Source organism: Macaca fascicularis, chromosome 15 (assembly GCF_037993035.2).
Source record: "Macaca fascicularis isolate 582-1 chromosome 15, T2T-MFA8v1.1".
Lineage (NCBI taxonomy): Eukaryota > Metazoa > Chordata > Mammalia > Primates > Cercopithecidae > Macaca > Macaca fascicularis.
The window spans coordinates 301,003-321,177 of NC_088389.1; the positions used below are offsets into that span (position 1 = coordinate 301,003).

A 20,175-nucleotide genomic window follows, 5' to 3' on the forward strand; every position below is an offset into this window, starting at 1 on the left:
ATGCTCACAGCAGACTAAAGGTCCCCATGCACACGAGGGAATGGGGTGGAACCACCAGATATTTGCTCCTTAGACAGCGAGACCAGCCCCATCAGCTTCTATATAAAAGCCCTTGTAGTCAACTGGGAAGGGGGCGACCAGCAATCTGCTCTCAGGACCCCTCTTTTCGCTGAGAGCTTAACTTTTAGCTTAACGAGTTCCACTGCACTCACTCTTCGATGTCCCCGTGCCTGTTTCTTCCTGGTCATTAGACAAGAACCTGGACCCAGCTGAGCTAAAGAGCAAAACTCCTGCATCAGTGCTACAGAACACTATCCTCTCTGTTCTGTGCCATGCGACTCTACTATTCCACACCACACTACGTAATATTAATACTATGCTGTGTGTTCTAATCTAGATTGTATTATGCTATGCAATACTACGTCATTAGTTCAACTGTATACTCTACAATACTATCCCACTTGTTCTATTCTAGACCATGTAATACGATTTTTCCTATTGTATACTATACTACATAATGTTACACTGTTTCTTCTGTTCTATGCTACCCTATATAACATTATGCTATTTGTTCTATTCTGCGCTACTCTATATAATTATATTCTGTTTGTTCCATTCTATACAACACCTTGCATCATTTTACCATGTTCTACGATACAAGAGTAGAGTCAGTTATACTTTCATAATCTTTTCCAAGCTCTTACCCAGTAAGAAATGTGATGTTTTACTATGCCTCACATAAATGCACATTTCATGATAATCAATGCCACTTCCTATGGTTGTAGAATTCTGTCTCTATGATTCTACTGATACGGCTTCTTTGGGCTTTTCTTTAAGTCCTTTGCAGTGTCTGGTTTCCTAGTGAAAAGATGACTAAGGTCCCGATAAGATCCTACAAAACCAGCATTCACACAGGCTCACCTGTGTGCACTCTGCTGGACTCCGTGTTGAAGGAGTGACAGGAAGACAGACGGCTGTCGGTGGATGGAAGGCAACAAGCACAGAGTAGATTCCAGAACTGAGACATGTACCAAGGCTCTGGCACAGCTGAGGGTCGATCCCAATTCTAGCCTCTCACAGAAAGGCAGAGGGGACTTAGCACAAAGAGCACGGAACTTTGCTTTAATAAAGCAAATGCTTACCATCCACTGTGAGGAGCTCAAGGAGAAATGGCAGTAGGCTCTACTAATGATACTGCTTTAAAAAATGGAAGGGAGAGGGTACATTTTCACATGGGCCATGTGGAAAGTTGGCTGGACCTGCCGCTGGACCTGACACTGGACCTGCTGCTGGACCTGCCCCTGGACCTGTCGCTGGACCTGCCGCTGAACCTGTTCCTGGACCTGATGCTGGACCTGCCGCTGGACCTGATGCTGGACCTGACGCTGGACCTGCCCCTGGACCTGCCACTCGGTCTGCTACTGGACTGCTAACAAATGCTGCAGATTTTTATGTAGAAAAAAGTACAATGCGTCTGAGAGCAGCTGTCCCAGCTCTGGATGAAGCCGGCAGAAAAAGGAAGCAGCAGAGACGCTGGTATCATTCAGTGGGCAGAGTCAATGACCCTCCTCTAAGTCCAGCAAAGCTCAACCTGCATGTCTGCAACTAGAAATACCAATCATAAGCCAGACCTCCTGGCAAATACCATTGACCTGCTGTAATTCTGTGTGGTGTATTATGTCCCATGTACAGGAAATCTTTCACAAAGCCTTTAACCAGGAAGTACTAACATGACTTTTAATGCAATATAACAGCTTTGCACCCATTTAACATATATTTAACCCCAGTGGTATATTTAAATATATATTTTATAGAACATCAGGCATGTTTACCTAATGGCTCGAACTTTCACAATGTCTCTCTCCCTGAGAGGACAGCGGAGGATCCCATGCACTGTCTCCAGGAACATGCCCCTCCCAGAGAGGATTCACAAATCAAATGTGCACATGCATGCATGCACAGACACATATCACACACACACACACACACATGGACACGCACACCTATATGCAATACATACATTCACACATGCACACACGTTCACATAATCACATAATACCACCACATAACAGACGCGTACACATACACACAACACTCAAACACACGCACACAAACATACAACACTCAAACACACACGCACAAGCATACACACAACACTCAAACACACATGCATATACATACACATTCTGACACACATACATACGTAAGTGTGTAGACATAACATGCACAAATATACATGTATAACTATATACACATGAGCATCCATGCATGCCTACTTGCACATATGTGCAGTCGTGCCTAAACACGTAACACATGCACACACATACATGCAACACAAATACACATGCACACATATACACATGCATGCACATGTACATTACACACAAAGGCACACATACATGCACAACACATATACATGCAATACACACTTTCATACACATAAATGCAAACACACATACATATATACATCCCTCAAAGACCCCATTATTCAATTCTAAACAAAGTGGTTTATCCCCCAAATGTACCTTCCCGTAATTAATAAGCTCTACTGCACATTTCTTGTTTCAAATAATGAGGTCTCACACACAGCACACACACATTTATACTCCAATACGTGTGAACATATAAATAGAAATAGGCACACGGGCACGAAGACCCTCTTCTGTAAAGGTATTCTCAAACTTGAACTGAACGAATTCTGCTAATTATAGTCAGAGTCAGCAAAGATATATATTTGACCTCGGAATGAATATACTCGTTCTTTTCGTTACCCCTGGCAACAGCAAGAATGTAAAACAGTTGTGCGATATCATGTCACTTATTCAATCCCACTTCCTGGGATCTGACCCACTTGGAATAGCGTTTCTGTCTGAGTGATTTCCTTCTGACTAAAATCATGAGACGATTCCTTCTCTTCCTGCTTTCTCTTTCCCAGGCCTTTTCACTGCCCTTTCATCATCTCAGAAATAAATCATACTTGTCAAAATGGAACGCAAAGAAACAGCCTTAGGAGAGAATCCCACAATGGAATGGACCCAAGAGAGGAAAAAATATTCTTTTTGAAAATGTACAAAAGGAAAAGTCAAGAGGCCTGGGTTCCCTCTCATGACAGAAACAGACGTCAGCATAGCAGGTCGCTCAGCACAGTTCAGCTCTGTGTATGAAACAGAGATTCTAGTCCTTGTCCCTGTTTCAAGCTCTGTGTATGAAATAGATTCTAGCCCTTGTCCCTGTTTCATGATGTTGCAGTGAAGGTAACAAAACAGACAAAGGGCACAGGCTGCAGAAAAGGATTTTAAAAGGATGACTTTTAAAATGTGAGCCTGCTTTTCAAGGGCACAATGAGGACATTTTCAAGTATATTAAAGCTGATTTATAAGAGATAGGTATAAAGACTCTACAAGGTCGTTAGACTTTAGACTTACAAAGAAAACAAATCACATTCTCCTAGCATCACCAGTCAGGTGTTCCACAAATACTAAGAATAGCCACTGCAACGGGGTCCACTATGAGGGGTCAAAACATAACCCATGAAGCATGGCCGAGAGCTCCTATAACCTGATTTCTAGGAATCTAATTTTAAACATCCTCACAGCTAGCACATCACAAAAATACAGAGCTCCAAATGCTGTAACACAAGTGCTAACAACACCTAGCCAAAAATATACGAGGCATTTCAGGCAAAAATCCCAGAATCAGAAGAACACAAGTTTCTAAGTTCTTCAAAAGCCGGTGCTGGTTGAGGCTCCTCTGCAGACTTCAACAAAAGTCACGCTAGAATTAGCCATTGACGGTAACCCTGAGTCAACACGCACAGTGTTCGGAAAAGCACAAGGCCTGCTCCGGCTTGAGACCCCTGGGAACTTTCTCTGGACCGCACCGAGTGGACGACTATGAGAACTCAAAATAACCAACAACCAGTCCATGAACAGAGAAAGAAGACTGCAGCCTCCCTGGGGACCTGGCTCCATGCCTGCCCCCTTTCTTCCGGATACCTTTGCCCTTCCTGGCTCCCTCCTCCACCTGGAGATGCTCTGGGTTCAGGCCCCTCTCCAGTTGTGTCTCGGTCCACAGCTGGCTACCTGTGTGAAGCACCAGGCCTTGAAGGACCATCTCCACCTGCTTCCTGCACTTCCCACCCACTTCCACCATGACACCCAGGCTCTGGCTGCTCTCAGGGATCAGGGCCGCTAGGCTCCCCCACAGGCTCCAACTGGAGTCCTGCCCCCTGGTTTTCAGCAACACTTGGGACTTTCTCCTGGAAACTCTCGGCTCTGGGCTTTAGTGAACTGCGCCATCCAGCTCTTCTCTGGATTCTAAGCAGGGCCTTCTCTGGGTCTTCCAACCCTTCCTCCATTTCCAAATGTGGGCTTTCCTTTGGCCTCCTCTCTCCAGACATGCACGCCTCACACTCTGGCTACTTGACCTGCACTTCTACCTAAGAGGCTCCCAAATGCTCCCTGCTCCAGATTTTCCCCAAGCCTCCTCCTGTATTTCCAAACTTGCAGCTTGCAGTGGTGTCTCTAAGTATCTCTGAGTCAGGTCCACACTTGCTTCTCCTGATTTCCGGCAAAGCGCAACGGCGACCTCGGGGTGCAGACTCGCAGCTTCATCCGCCTTCCTGTACTCCCTCTTCCCCTCCTGACCGAGGCACCGAATTGCTCAGCTCACTGGCTGCCTTCTCTCCTCCTCCGGCCACGGCGAGTGCCCTGCATGAGCCTGCCCTGTCACCCCCCGGCTCCACGGCATGCCGCACATCAGAGACACGATTCTCTCCGAAACCCTCAGTGGTTCCCTAGTATCCCACAGGTAAGGACTTCCACATTCTGGCCCCAATCTAACTTTCTGGCCTCAGATATGCACATGCATATTTTATCTGTGCAAAGAGAGTACAGGCCTCACACCCGCTCTCATTCCTGGGCTCCTAGTTCCTCTTAAAGGTGCTGTATGAGGTACCTATGCACTTTCCAAACACTAACTGAATATGCGCTTGGAGAACACTTACTTGATAATTTTGTGGCATTGCCGGATAACGTGGACAAAGTGAGAACTACGCAGGTGTGTGGACGCTGCCTTGCCCAGACCTCACTTACCCAGACACTCCCAGATGCTCAAGGTGACCAGCCCTATTGGCGCACAGGCAGGCGCAGGCTGCACCCCCACAGCTGGGCCCCGCGAGCTGAACTATAATTACGAAGCAGTTGTTTGCTCCTAAATCTGTTTATGCTGGTGCATTTGTTACACATTACTGAAACCAACAAAGTATGACTCCAAAGAGAGAATAATTGTATGAAAACTAAGTTGGATGCCTTTCAAAGACTTAATATAGGGGAATTTTTTTTTCATTTTAATCTTTTTAAAATTGCTATCAAATTAGGTATGGGCAAAAAATATATACAATGTTTGAGGAAATAATTTTTAACGGTTTCATATCTAACATACCTTGCTTCTCTTGTGTTGCCTATTCTCTTCTAGAAGAATAAAAACTGTGGCAGGCCTGCGATGGCTGTGGTTGAGGAAAGAGGCCACAGCCACAGCCAGCAGAACCATGCTCAGCAGCAGCCTAGCCCCGCGTGGAAGAGGCGTGAACACTCTCGGGAGAGGTGGATGTGAACTAACGGTTCCCAGCTCTGACCTCTTTATCTGAATGCGGTGATTGGTTTTATCTGAATGTCAGACAAAAGGGTGTCTACGTCCAGGAAAGACTCTAAACACTCTGGACGCTGCTGCGGCAGATGGTGACCGTGACCCAGTGATACCACTCTCCAGTGGGCAGCCAACCCAGTCTCCTAACCGTAAAGGACATTCATAGCAACACTACGAAAAAGAAACACTACTGTTCTGACCCAGAAAAGTGAAATGTAAAACATAAAATACACAGGTTCTAACTAAGAGGCAGACAGACCGGGCACGGTGGCTCACGCCTGTAATCCCAACCCCTTGGAAGGCCAAGGCGGGTGGATCACTTGAGGTCACGAGTTTGAGACCAGCCTGGTCAACATGGTGAAACCCCATCTCTACTAAAAATGCAAAAATTACCCGGATGTGGTGGCGGGCACCTGTAATCCCAGCTACTTAGGAGGCTGAAGCAGGAGAATTGCTTAAACCTGGGAGGTGGAGGTTGCAGTGAGCCGAGATCACGCCACCGCACTCTAGCCTGGGCAACTCCTTCTCAAATAAAATAAAATAAAATAAAATAAAATAAAATAAAATAAAATAAAAGGCAGAGAAACAAAGGAGATTTCCTCTGATCTTAAAAACAGAAGTATTTGTTTCACAGCGTGGATAATTGAAGATCTGCATAGAAATCACCTAGGGTCCCGCCCTCCCTCACAACAGACTGGGATAGAGGGAAGGAGGGCAGGAGGTGGGCCCCTTGTCCACGAGAGCCTCCTCCCACCCCATCCCCTTCCTCAGGAGGGCGGCCTGCCCAGTGCAGGCTCCCTTCTCCCCAGGTAAGACCCTGGCGTCTCTACAGGAACACCCACCTCCCTTCCCTGCAATCCACTCCAGCTGCTCACGGCCAGTCAAGGGGGGCGCTCTTCAGAGAGGAGCAAACGGTTTGGAGGACAGCCTGAACTCCAACGTCCCAGGTGTGGCTTGCCAGGAAGCACAGAGGAAGGATGCAGGTCCCCAGAAGGAGGAGGCGCAGGAGGACGATGAGAGAGAAGAGAGAGAGACAAGAGAGGCAGACTGCCCAGCCGGGGGCTGAGCACAGGATCTGGCTGAGGCCCCCTGGGGAGGGGCAGAGGCAAACAGGCTGCTGCTTCTAGGCTGCTCGGGAAGATACAAGCTTGAAGGGGCTGCAAGGCAGGACTCACTGAGGAGCAGTCATGTGGATGCCACGCCTCTCACATGGCACACACTGACAACATGCAACTCACATGCAACACAACACAACACGCATGTACAATGGGCTTATACAACACTGACAACACACACTGCACACAAACACACACAACCTATACAACACATACCCAATACATGTGACTCACAACACAATGTGCATTTATAACACACTCATACGACACATAACCAATACATGCAACTCACAACACAACATGTGCGTACAACACACTCATACACACATACAGCACACGTAACTTACATACAACACAACACGCACGTACAATGCACTCATACAGCACACACAACACACAACTCACATACAACACGCACATGCAACACACTCATACAACACACAACACTCATACAACACACAACACACGTAACTCACAACACAACATGCACACACAACACTCATACAACATACATACAATACATGCAACTCACAACATACACACACAACACACTCATACAGCTCACGTACAACACATGCAACTCACGTTCAACACAACATGCACGTACAACACACACAACACACGCAACTCAACACAACATTCACGTACAACACACTCATACAACACAACACTCATACAACGTACACACAATACATGCAACTCATAACACAACATACACATACAATACACTCATACAACACATACAACACATGCAACTCACGCATAACACAGCATGCACGTACAACACACTCATACAACATATAACACATACAACATGCACACAACACACGCAACTCAACACAAATACATGTACAATTCACTCACAACACACAACACTCATACAACACACAACACATGCAACCCATAAACACATGTACAACACACTCATACAACACACAACACTCATACATCACACACAATACATGCAACTCATATACGACATACACATACACACATACAACACACAACACTCATACAACATACAAAGCATGCAACTCACAAATACACGCACAACACACTCATACAACACACAACACTCAAACGTACAATAAGTGCAACTCAACACAATATGCACATACAACACACATACAACCCATGCAACTCACATACAACACAACACACTCATACAACACATTCATACAACACACACTATACAGATTCTAAGTATGAAATAGAAAACAGCACACTCACAGTTTCTAAATTTGATGAAAACTTTTTTCAAGAAAGTCGTCCAACATCCAAACTGGTACCATGTCCTCATTTTCAGTTGCTGTTCAGATTCAAGCATTTTTATCATCTACTCTATGAATTATAATAATACAGCATAAACCCATTTTTCATTTTACACCCACTTTGCTGTGGGGTGCTCCAAAACAGGGGCCAGGAGCCTCAGAGTCGTCCCTCGGAACAAAACACAACCGACACTCAGAGGCCAGGAAGGGAACTCGGGGGGTGACACACACTCTCTCATCTGCAGAGCTCTGCTTCAAATACTTTACACGTAACCAGGCTGGAACGGGTTGGTGAGGGTACAGACATGGCAAACTGAGAAGAAACTGGCAGGTGGAGAAAGATCAGTCAAAATCCAAGGAAAAATGCTGAACATTTTCCACAAATAGTTCACACAACAGATGATACTCAGGCTACTGAAAGTTTATTGAGAGGGGTCTTGCTCCAAAGAAAAAGTTCTCTCCCAAAGTTATCAAAGATTCACAGCAGGCACCTGCCCCCAACACACCATCTTCCGAGGGCCTAGGAGTCAAAAAGAAGGTAAGACAGTAGTAAGGGTACAGGGAGAGGAGAGCGGGAGGGGACCGAGAACTCGGAACCAAGAGATGGGCGGACACTGAATGCCTGACTCCAAGGTTATCACCCCAGAAAACAAGTCTGTTTAAGTCCGTAGTAACAGTGTTAGTACTTTCACTGAACCTGCACTCAACACTGGAGAACCTCCCTGTGTTATAAAGACGATCTGAAAAATAACATTAATTCACAATGTAGAGTGATGATTCAGCCACAGAAAATAAAACTGACATAATCCACTACAAGTCACACTATGTCTGTCTTTAAGACTGGTTTATGATGCAGAAAAGAGGCAGTTTGAGATCTAAAATACTTAAACTGGCAAACACCTTGTTTCCCTGAATTCTCACAACCGTGGCACCAGCTAGAGTAAGACAGAGTGGTTTTCAGAGCTTCCAGAACAGCAGAACAGATCAATCATAAATATGCAAAAGTGATCTGAAAACAGAATTAATTAATATTCCACGTTTTGGCTTAAACTAGTCATGTGATTTCCAATAAGTGGGAAACATTCACACCGATTTTTATAAGAAAGTTCAATGTGAACACATAGTACAGAACATTGCCTTTGTTTTGGAATTTATTTATTTAATATGATAATTTCATTTGTATTTAGTTATTCTTGATGTTGAATGCTCATCTTTATTAATGATGAGCTACCCATTTTCTGACTGAGGAAACAGAAAGTTGTCACTGCCTAACAGCAATACTCAAAACAGCCTGTATGAAAGGAAAAGGTATATCTGTGTGCACACAGATGCATACACATGCATACACGTACCTATACATGTACACACGCGTGTACATATGTGCATACACATACACACATACACATGTGTGCATGAGCACACATGCATGCACACATATACACATACATGCATACACACGCATATGCACATACACGTACACTCATATACACACGTACACATGCACACACATACATGCATATACACGTGCACATGGACACGTGGACACGCACATACACACGCATACACACATGCACACACATGCATGCGTACATGCATACGTAAGTATCATCTCAGGTACGTGGATTCAAAATTCTGATGCAAACAAGAATAATTACAAAACAAGGTAGGGTGTCAACAAGTGAGAATTGAGATGAAAGTTCTGATATGTTCCAGAGACGATACGGGAGGTCGTCACATCACATAAATATCTTACCCATTTTAAACGTGACAATTCCTGCCAACATCGGCCTGGATTAAGATGATTTCATTGACATAAGGAACAGAAAATATAGTATTTATTCTAATGAGATTCTGTAATCATTACATTATTTTCACAATTATAAGTAATCACTAAATAACTTCCTCCCAAGGGTCTAAAAATAAAAATAAGATAACAAAAGAAAGTCACAGTCCTGAGAGCTTTATCATGCAAATCACAACTGTGAAAATCAAGCATGTTTTTGAGACTATGCCCTCCTCAAATATCCTTCCTGGAATTTTGTACCAGTAATGGCTGGTAATTAATTGTTATACCAGCTGGAAAGTATATCATTGGGGGTACGTGAAGTAAACATGTAAAGAGAAATGAACACACACACTTGAACCCAGGCCTCATTTCACAACTGTTTCCTACTTTCGATTTGCTTAGTTTACCTCATGAGGTACCTCGAGGAGAGAAAGCAGAGCTGGGATCTGCCCCGAGGCTGCTTCGGGAAGAGCTGGGTGGGCACCAAGACCCTCAGACCGAGGGCTGAGCTGCGTGGCTATGACCCCATCACTGCAGCTCCCCAAGCGTGTGTCCCTGTGTGTCACGCAAACCCCTGCCACACAGGTGACACACGCCACACGCCTGACACAGGCTCAGCACACAGGGAGCGATCAGTAAGTGGTGACTAGAGAGAAGTGACGGCCTTCAGCGTGGATGGAGAAAACAGGCCACAGACTCACAGAGGAAACGCCACAGATCCACAGACGGAGAAAACACCACAGACGCACGGACGGAGGAAACACCACAGACGCATGGAGGGAAGAAAAGTGCCACAGACGCACGGAGGGAGGAAAAGTGCCACAGACGCAGGGACGAAAGAAACGCCACTGACGCACGGATGGAAGAAACGCCACAGACGCATGGACGGAGAAAACGTGCCACAGAGGCACACACGGAGAAAACAGTCCACAGATGCACGAACAGAGGAAACGCCACAGACGCACGGACGGAGGAAACAGGGCAGAGACGCCTATACACCAGTGTGGAACGTCGGACAGGAACGTCCCGGCCATGCACTGTCCACTCCCCCTAGAGACTTCCCACCCCAGAGCACTCAGGATGGCTGTGGAGCGCCTGCCACGCACCCCAGAGGCGAAGCTGGGGAGCCAGAGATGAGCAGGTTCACGTCCATCAAATGCAGCTGCAATCCCTGTAATAACTGGAGGTCACTATTAAACAGAAGGGCACTTCACTTGGAATAAAAGCACTCTGCATAAAAGAACTAAAGATTGGCTGGAGACAGCTTAGAAACCGTCACCATTATTCTTGTTAGTGACAGCGAAGCTTCAAGAGTGGTCACTTTTCCTGTAGAAATCCCACAGAGGTGATTCCTGGAACTCATTTAGAATATTTCTTTCCCAGAAACCACACAACCAAGAACTTAATAGTGCCGTCTCTTGACCAGAAAGATTCAGATTTCTGATGAAACTAAACCCTGTCCAGCCTCCTGATTCTAGAAGATGCTGTACAGAAAAGCTAACTCAAAGGGGTCTCATTTCTTTTGTCATCCACGACACATAAAAAATTTTTTTAAATATACAAAAAATGTAGGAATTGTACAGTGAATACCCATGTGTCTACCCCCTGGATCACAGACTAGATTTAAATGTAAAGTTCTAAAGGTTCCCAGCTAAGGAAATGTGCAGTGTAAGCCTCTACCTGGTTAGAACCAAGGGGAATGGAATGAGCTTTCCCCAGCCTTGCTGCTCAGCTGGGAGGGGCTGCCACAGCTCAGCCACCCCACCCCAGAGCACCCAGGATGGCTGTGGAGTTCCTGCCACCCACCCCAGAGGTGAGGCTGGATCCCCATTCGCGGTGTTAAGAATGAGCCAGCCTTTAGAGGCCATGTGGTCTATACTTGAATAGAAAATGTTCCAGGAAACTAAAGATTCCAATGCGTGCACTGAATTCCTAACCATTTGAAACCCAGGCTCCTCATCTATACACGAAGAACAACGCTCTCTCCTGGGAAAGCATTTCAGAAGGACGAAAAAGGATCCACATGAGAGCAGCTGAAAACTACAAGGCATCATGCAATTATAAGCCTTTTTCTATATCTTTGTTTCAAGGAATGTCAGCATTCTAAATATTGCAGTTCATCCCACATCACCTTTCAGGAGCAAATCATAACGATCAAAAGTATCAGCAGAATCACTACCAGCTCAGTCGCCATGTGCTTCTTCTTCCTGCATGACAATTCCTGCAGAACGATGGGACCATCCAAGAATGGCTCCCTGCCATCATGTGCCCATTCTCCTTCCCCAGGGGGCTATTCCTGTACTCACGGGGCATGGGAAACCTGTATAACGCCACCAGAAAGTCCTTGTTTGACTTACACACTTCCCAGAAGGGCTGATTTTATCCAGAATCCTAACTGTGTCAAACACTAAACCTAAGAAATCATCAAGAAACCAAGGAAATGTAAGGCCATGTCCTGCCCCGGGTGCATGGCTACTAGGGGAGAAATAGAAAATGAGACATGAAAGGAAACTTTTAAGATATTCAGACCATCACTGGATGATTCCAGGAACCCATTACAGATCATTGCTGTTCCTAATAACAGGAAAGAAATTCTAAAATCCCAACAGGCATGGTGAGTCCCTCACTTGCATGAAGTCAAAATAATAATCCATCACTCTCTTCAAAAGGACAAAAGAAAAACTCTACTTCCTCTTCATATTAATTTGTGTACAAGCGACTTAAGTGAGAAAATCTTAATGTCTGGACTGTGATATCAATAGCAAAATAATCCCAAGATTCCCAATTAAAAGATAGAGACGGCCTGAATGAATTTAAAACAAGAAAAACCGACTATATGCTGCCTACAAAAAACACAGTTCAGCTGCAAAGACACACATAGACTAAATGTGAAGGGATGGAAAAACACATTCCACATTAATGGAAATCAAAAGTAAGCAAGAGTAGCCATATTTATTTCAGATCAATCACAATTTAAGTCAAAAACTGTAAAAAGGAGAAAAAAAGGTAATTATATAATAAAGAGATCAAAATAGCAAAAGGATATAACAATTACGAGTATATGTGCACCCAACAACAAAGCACTCAGATATATAAAGCAAATATTAGTAGATCTAAATGGAGAGAGAGGTCGGGCGCGGTGCCTCACGCCCATAATCCCAGCATTTTGGGAGGGATGTGGAGGCAGGTGGATCACCTGAGGTCAGGAGTTTAAGACCAGCCTGGCCAATATGGTGAAACCCTGTCTCTACTAATACAAAAAATTAGCCCAGCATGGTGGCACATGCCTGTAATCCCAGCTACTTGGGAGGCTGAGGCAGGAGAATCACTTGAACTCAGGAGGTGGAGGTTGCAATGAGTTGAGATTGCACCTCTGCCCTCCAGCCTAGGCAACAAGAGCAAAACTCTGTCTCAAATAAATTTATATATACATATATATGTATAGAGAGAGACAGGGAGACACCAACACAACAATAGTAGGAGCTTCAAAATCCCACTGTCAGTACTGGAGGTCATCTAGACAAAAAATAACAACAAAACATCAAATTTAAAGTCCCGTGTAGACCAAATGGACCTAACAGACATTTACAGAACATTTCATCCAACAGATACAAAATGCACATTCTTCTCAGCACATGGAATATTCTCTAGAATCCACCACATGTTAGGCTACAAAAGAATTCTCAATACATTTTTTCTAAAATTGAAATAACATCTAGGATATTCTCAGACTCTAACAGAATAAAGCTATAAATCAACAACAAGGAACAGACACTTCTCAAAAGAAGACATTTATGCAGCCAATAGAGACATGAAAAAATGCTCATAATATAGAATGAGACCACCACTTCTCCTGTTGTCTTTCCCAGCTTTTCCCCGTCTCCCCTTTTCCCTAGTTTATAAGACAGGAGAAGGGGGAGAAAACAAAAAGTTAGAAAGAAACAGAAGGAAGATAAATAGCTAGAGGACCTTGGCACCACCACCTGGCCCTGGTGGTTAAAATAATAATAATAATATTAACCCCTGACCAAAACTACTAGTGTTATCTGTAAATTCCAGACATTGTTTGAGAAAGCAGTGTAAAACGTTTTGTTCTGTTAGCTGATACATGTAGCCTCCCATCATGTTTTGTCTGAGGCTAGTCCTGCTACAATAATCACTCGCCATCAGAGAAATGCAAATCAAAACCACAATGAGATACCATCTCACACCAGTTAGAATGGTGATCATTAAAAAGTCAGGAAACAACAGGTGCTGGAGAGGATGTGGAGAAATAGGAACACTTTTACACTGTTAGTGGGACGGTAAACTAGTTCAACCATTGTGGAAGACAGTGTGGTCATTCCTCAAGGATCTAGTACTAGAAATACCATTTGACCCAGCCATCCCAATACTGGGTATATACCCAAAGGATTATAAATCATGCTGCTATAAAGACACATGCACACGTATGTTTATTGCGGCACTATTCACAACAGCAAAGACTTGGAACTAACCCAAATGTCCATCAATGACAGACTGGATTAAGAAAATGTGGCACATATACACCATGGTATACTATGCAGCCATAAAAAAGGATGAGTTCATGTCCTTTGTAGGGACATGGATGCAGCTGGAAACCATCATTCTCAGCAAACTATCGCAAGGACAGAAAACTAAACACCGCATGTTCTCACTCATAGGTGGGAAATGAACAGTGAGATCACTTGGACACAGGAAAGGAAACATCACACACTGGGGCCTGTTGTGGGGAGGGGGGAGGAGGGAGGGGGGAGGGATAACATTAGGAGATATACCTAATGTAAATGATGCGTTAATGCGTGCAGCATACCAACTTGGCACGCGAATACATATGTAATAAACCCGCACATTGTGAACATGTACCCTAGAACACAAAGTTTAATTTTAAAAAAAATCAACAACGAGGAGAACTTTCAAAACTGTATGAATACATAGAAATTAAACAATATGCCCTTGAATAGCCAATGGGTCAATGAAGAAATGAAGAAGGAAATTTAAAAATTTCTTGAAATAAATGAAAACAGAAACACAACATATCAAAGTTTATGGTATACAGCAAAAGCAGTATTAAGAGGAAAGTTTATAACAATAAACTCCTACATTTAAAAAACAGATTTAAAATAAACAACCTAACAACGAACTGCAATGAGCTAGAAGAGCAAGAACAAATCAAATCCAAAAGTGGTAGAAGAAAAGACATAACAAAGATCAAAGAGGAACTAAATAAACTTGAAACTAACAAATATAAAAATGAAGAAAAAAATGTTGGTTTTTTGAAAAGATAAATAAAATAGACAAACCATTAGCTACACTAAGCAAACAAAAAGAAATCCGAAAGAAATAAAATTAGAAACAGAAAAGGAGAATGACAGTTGATACCACAGAAATACAAGGGATCATTACAGACTATTTTGAACAACTATATGTCAACAGATTGGAAAACCTAGAAGAAATGGATAAATTCCCGGACACGTACAACCTACCAAGATGGAACCAAGAAGAAACGGAAATCCTAAAACAGACCAATAATGAGTAACATGTATGACTAAGTAATAATAAAAAGTCTCCCAACAAAGAAAAGCCCAGAACTAGGTGACTTCGCAGCTGAATTCTACACATTTTTGTTTCAATTCTTCTCAAACTATTCCAAAAGTATTGAAGAGGAGGGAATCCTGCCAAGTTCATTCTTCAAGACCAGCATTACCCTGATACCAAAATAAGACAAGGACACAATAAAAAGAGAAAACTATAGGTCAATATCCCTGATGAACACAGATGCAAAAATCCTCAACAAAATACTAACAAACTGAATCCAACAGCAAATCAAAAAGATTATACACCATGATCAAGTGGGATTTATCCCAGGATGCAAGGATTGCTGAACAAACACAAATCAATAATCATGCTACATCACATCAACAGAATTAAGGACAAAAACCATAATATCATTTCGATAGATACAGAAAAAGCATTTGATAAAATTCAACGCTGCTTCATGATAGAAAGTCTCAACAAAAGAGGCACTGAAGGAAAAATACCTCAACACAATAAAGGCCATATGTGACAAACCCGCAGCTAACATAATGGGGAATGGGGAAACACTAAGAGCTTTTTCTCTGAGATCTGTAACAAGACAAGGACGCCCACTTGTGCCACGCCTATTCAACACAGCACTGAACGTCCTAGTCAAGAGCAGTCAGGCAAGAGAAAGAAATCAAGGGCACCCAAAGTAGAAAGGAGGCACTCTAATTGTCTGTTTTCAGACAATGTGCTCTTATATATTAAAAAAAAAAAAAAGACTCCAGCAAAAATCTCTTTGAACTGATAAACAAATTCAGTAAAGTTACAGAATACAAAATCAACATATAAAAATCAGTAGCATTTCTATAGACCAACAATGAGCCAGTGAAAAAAGAAATCAAGAAAGCAATCCCATTTAACTACAAAAATATAAAATAAAAATAAAAATACCTCAGAAGAAATCTAACCAAGAAGGTTAAAGATCTCTATGAGGAAAACGATATTCTACCCTCGGAAGGTAGAACAGTGGCTTCTAGAGACAGGAAAGGGCGGCGGGAAGGCAGAAAGGGAGAGGTTGTCTAATGGATACAAAATTACATCTAGATAGTAAAAATAAGGGTTAGTGTGCTATAGCCTTGTAGGGTGACTATAGTTTACAATTTATTGTATATTTTCAAGCAGCTAGAAGAGAGGATTTTAAATATTCCCAGCATTAAGAAATGACAAATGTTTGAGATGATGGACATGCTAATTACCCTGAGTTGCTAATTACACACGAAAAACATGTATTGAAATATCATACTGTATCCCATGGATATGTACTATAATGTGTCCATTAAAAATAATAATTGTTAAAAACCCAAGGGTCATTTCTCATGTGTCCTATGTCAGTGTTGTGGTCCATTGGTGGAGACCCAGCCATTTGCAAGTAAGACTATAGTCACTTGAGCTGAAAGCAAATGAATCGTCACAAAAATTACCACTGGCACCGAGTCTTCTTTCCAGAATTTCCTGCCCACAGCACTGCCACAGTCACTGTGGGCAGGAAAGACACACTAGCACCCAAGTTTCAACCCCAGTACAGTTGATGCTTTTATTTCTCTGGTTTGGAATAGGTGTGTGTGCATAATTTACGTTTACTCCAACTGTCCCCTTGCTTAAATAGCTTCTTAAGGATAACTTCCTCTTACTAAATCCCAACAGCTTCTGAGCATCCGTTATATTCTCCAAAGTAAATAAAAAGAGAAAACGTGTTGAAAGCCTGATAATGTTCACTTAAGAATCCAGCATGATGTACAGCTTGAAATGGCTACTCCACCTTGTTCCTTTACATGACTTTTAAAGTAGCCCCAGTTATTATACATAATTGAGGTCATAATTTCTGCAATACCATTAGGTCCACGAACGGTAGGGCCAGAGGACTTCAAAGTCTGTCTCCGATTTTTTTTTTTTAAAAAGGGAAAGCTCATGAGAGTAGGTAATGAAAATAAATATTCACACAACTCGGAACAGGGGATGGTGAAACATAAAACTCCAGCCTGGCACAGGTGTCCAGCCAGTGAGGGTGGGGACACAGACTCATAGGGTCCCCACAATCCCTCAAAAATGCCACAGACAGGTGGGTGGCCTGAGACAGAGCCAGGCTCCGAATTCCGGGAGCTGTCTGGCTCATGTGCACCTCATGTGGTCCACACTGCACGAGGATGCCCAACGTCACCAGTCCCGGTGCAGAACACAAGAATGCCCCATGGCATGAGCCCCCGCTGCACAGCATAGCCCGAAGGTGCCAGCTCAGACTCCTACACACGCTGGTCACCAAGGCACTGCCCTCCAGGAAGGAGGACCCCAGAGGTCGTGGCAGGGTGAGGTTCTGCTCTTCATCATCCGCGAGCAGAGGGGAAAGTCCCAGCAGACATTTGGGGAGCCTCTACACGTGGTTCTGGGACTCTGAGTGGAGGTTCAAAGATGTCCCCAGGTACGCCAGACTCAAACCTAAAAAAGACCCATTCTTCCAGATATGCCCAGACTGGAACCTATATAGGCCATCCTTCCTAGCTTTTCTCTGGAAAAGCAGGCTTAAAAGAGTATCGACTAAAAGGGGCCACCAGGAAGACAGAAGTCCTATCTTTAAAAAAAGATTTTTTTTTTTTTTTTTTTTTTTTTTTTTTTTTTTTTTAAAAAGAGGCACTGAGGCTCTGACCCATCTGAGCACAGAGTACATGCTCGGCAGCCTCTGTCAGAGCAGAGCAAGTACACACATGCTCTCCATGCCCTGTGCTCCCAGCACCCGTGCTCCCCGCACCCATGCTTCACACGCCCGTGCTCCCCGCACCCGTCCTCTCCACGCCCATGCTCCCTACACCTATCTGTGCTCCCCATGCCTATGCTCCCTGCAGCCGTGCTCCCCGCACTGTGCTCCCTTCGCCCATGTCTGCTCCTCGAGCTCTCTTCCACTGGTTTCCTCTGTACATCCCTCTTGATAGTCACTGTCACTGTCACCTCGAATCACCTGGCTAAATGGAGGTAAAGAAAAAGTCTAGAGTAGCACATTGGAGGACAGAGTGGAAGTGGCTATTTACCAAGCAGGGCTATGAGATGAGCGCATCTGATCCCCATTAATCCTGACGGTCAGTTGATTAGCCCTGTTCAACAGCTGGGGACACTGAGGTGTGGAAGGACGGGCTTGCTTACCCCAGACGATGCTGACAGTGTGGGCCCAGCCCAGTCCCACAGCCACCAGGAGGAGGCTCCTCACTGGGCAGGCGCGGATGTGCAGCCCAGAGAACGCTTGGGACCCTGGCACAGACTCCTCAGGAAGGAAACAGAGAAAGGCCCACAGAGACTCAAGCAGCACAGAAGAAGGTCATCCACAAGTTAAAAATAGATGTTTGTGCTTTACCGTCCCGGAGTGCTAAAAATCCAACCCACTCACACGCACAGCCTGACGTGAGCCTGGCCTCCTGCAGCACTGGGCTAAGCGAGAGACGTACCTGCCTCTCTCCCGACAATAGCAAACTTGGCAGCTATTCTTCAATGTACTTGACACGCTTCTGTGAGGATTAAGCGACACTCTGTCGACACTGGCTAAGGTTAATCCTGACACAGCCAACCATCTAGATCTGCAGTGAACAAACAACTTACTTTGGATGATTCTGCCACTAACAAAGACCCTGAATCTCCCACCAAAGCTTAGTGACACGACTTACCTTTCTGTTTTCATTTCAGGTACACTGGCCCACATGATCTAATTTACCTGCTGATAATGCCTTGGAAAGACCACCAGGGGGCCCCACACCATTTTCAGCTTTAGAGGGATGTGAATTTCCCTTTGATGAGAAAGGTGATGGGGAAATAAAACAAGGATCCAAAACAGATGCCTGTGTGTTTCCTGGGAGTGATAAAGTCAGGAACTGCCTCTGTGTGTCAGGCGAGGGAATAACAGAGACAATGGCACCAACTCCTGAGACAGAAGACCTGATGCATGGTGCAGCCACCGCCTGTGGCCAAGGAAATTCCAGGGAATGTAGACCCCAGTTGTATGGTACAGCCACCATGTGCGACCACAGAAATTCCAGGAATGCAGACCCTCAGTCACATGGTACAGCCACTATCTGCAGCCACAGAAATTCCAGAGAACGCAGACCCTCAGACACATGGTACAGCCACTATCTATGGCCATGGAAATTCCAAGGAATGCAGACCCTCAGTCACATGGTACAGCCACCATATATGGCCACGGAAATTCCGAGGAATGCATACCCCAGTCGCATGGTGCAGCCACAGCCTGCAGCCACAGAAATTCTGGAGAACGCAGACCCCAGTCGCATGGTACAGCCACTACCTATGGCCATGGAAATTCCAGAGAACAGAGACCCTCATTCCCATGGTACAGCCACCACCTATGGCCACGGAAATTCAGGGGAACGCAGACCCTCAGTTACATGGTACAGCTACCACCTGTGGTCACAGAAATCCTGGGGAACACAGACTCCAGTCGCATGGTGCAGCTACCACCTGTGGTCACAGAAATCCTGGGGAACACAGACTCCAGTCGCATGGTGCAGCCACCACCTGCAGTCACGGAAATTCCAGGGAATGCAGACCCCAGTCACATGGTACAGCCACCATCTATGGCCACGGAAATTCCAGGGAACATAGACACCAGTCGCATGGTGCGGCCACCACCTGTGGCCATGGAAATTCTGGGGAATGCAGGCCCCAGTCTCTAAAGTATGAACTTCACTGCAGTGAATGTGGAAGAGTTTCTCTCTGTGCAGAGCTCAGTATCCAGAAGGGGAGATGGCCCCAGGAATGC

General features: G+C 44.4%; 1 protein-coding gene across 1 annotated transcript in view; it reads right to left on the reverse strand.

The window, feature by feature from the left end:
- The window catches only part of LOC141408703 (uncharacterized), a 56,760-nt gene that overhangs the window by 19,560 nt on the left and 17,025 nt on the right, over positions 1–20,175 (reverse strand). The window contains exon 4 of the mRNA XM_074018069.1: positions 9,786–9,820. Within this exon, the coding sequence (XP_073874170.1) occupies positions 9,786–9,820 (35 nt within the window). The remainder of the gene's footprint in view (positions 1–9,785; positions 9,821–20,175) is intronic.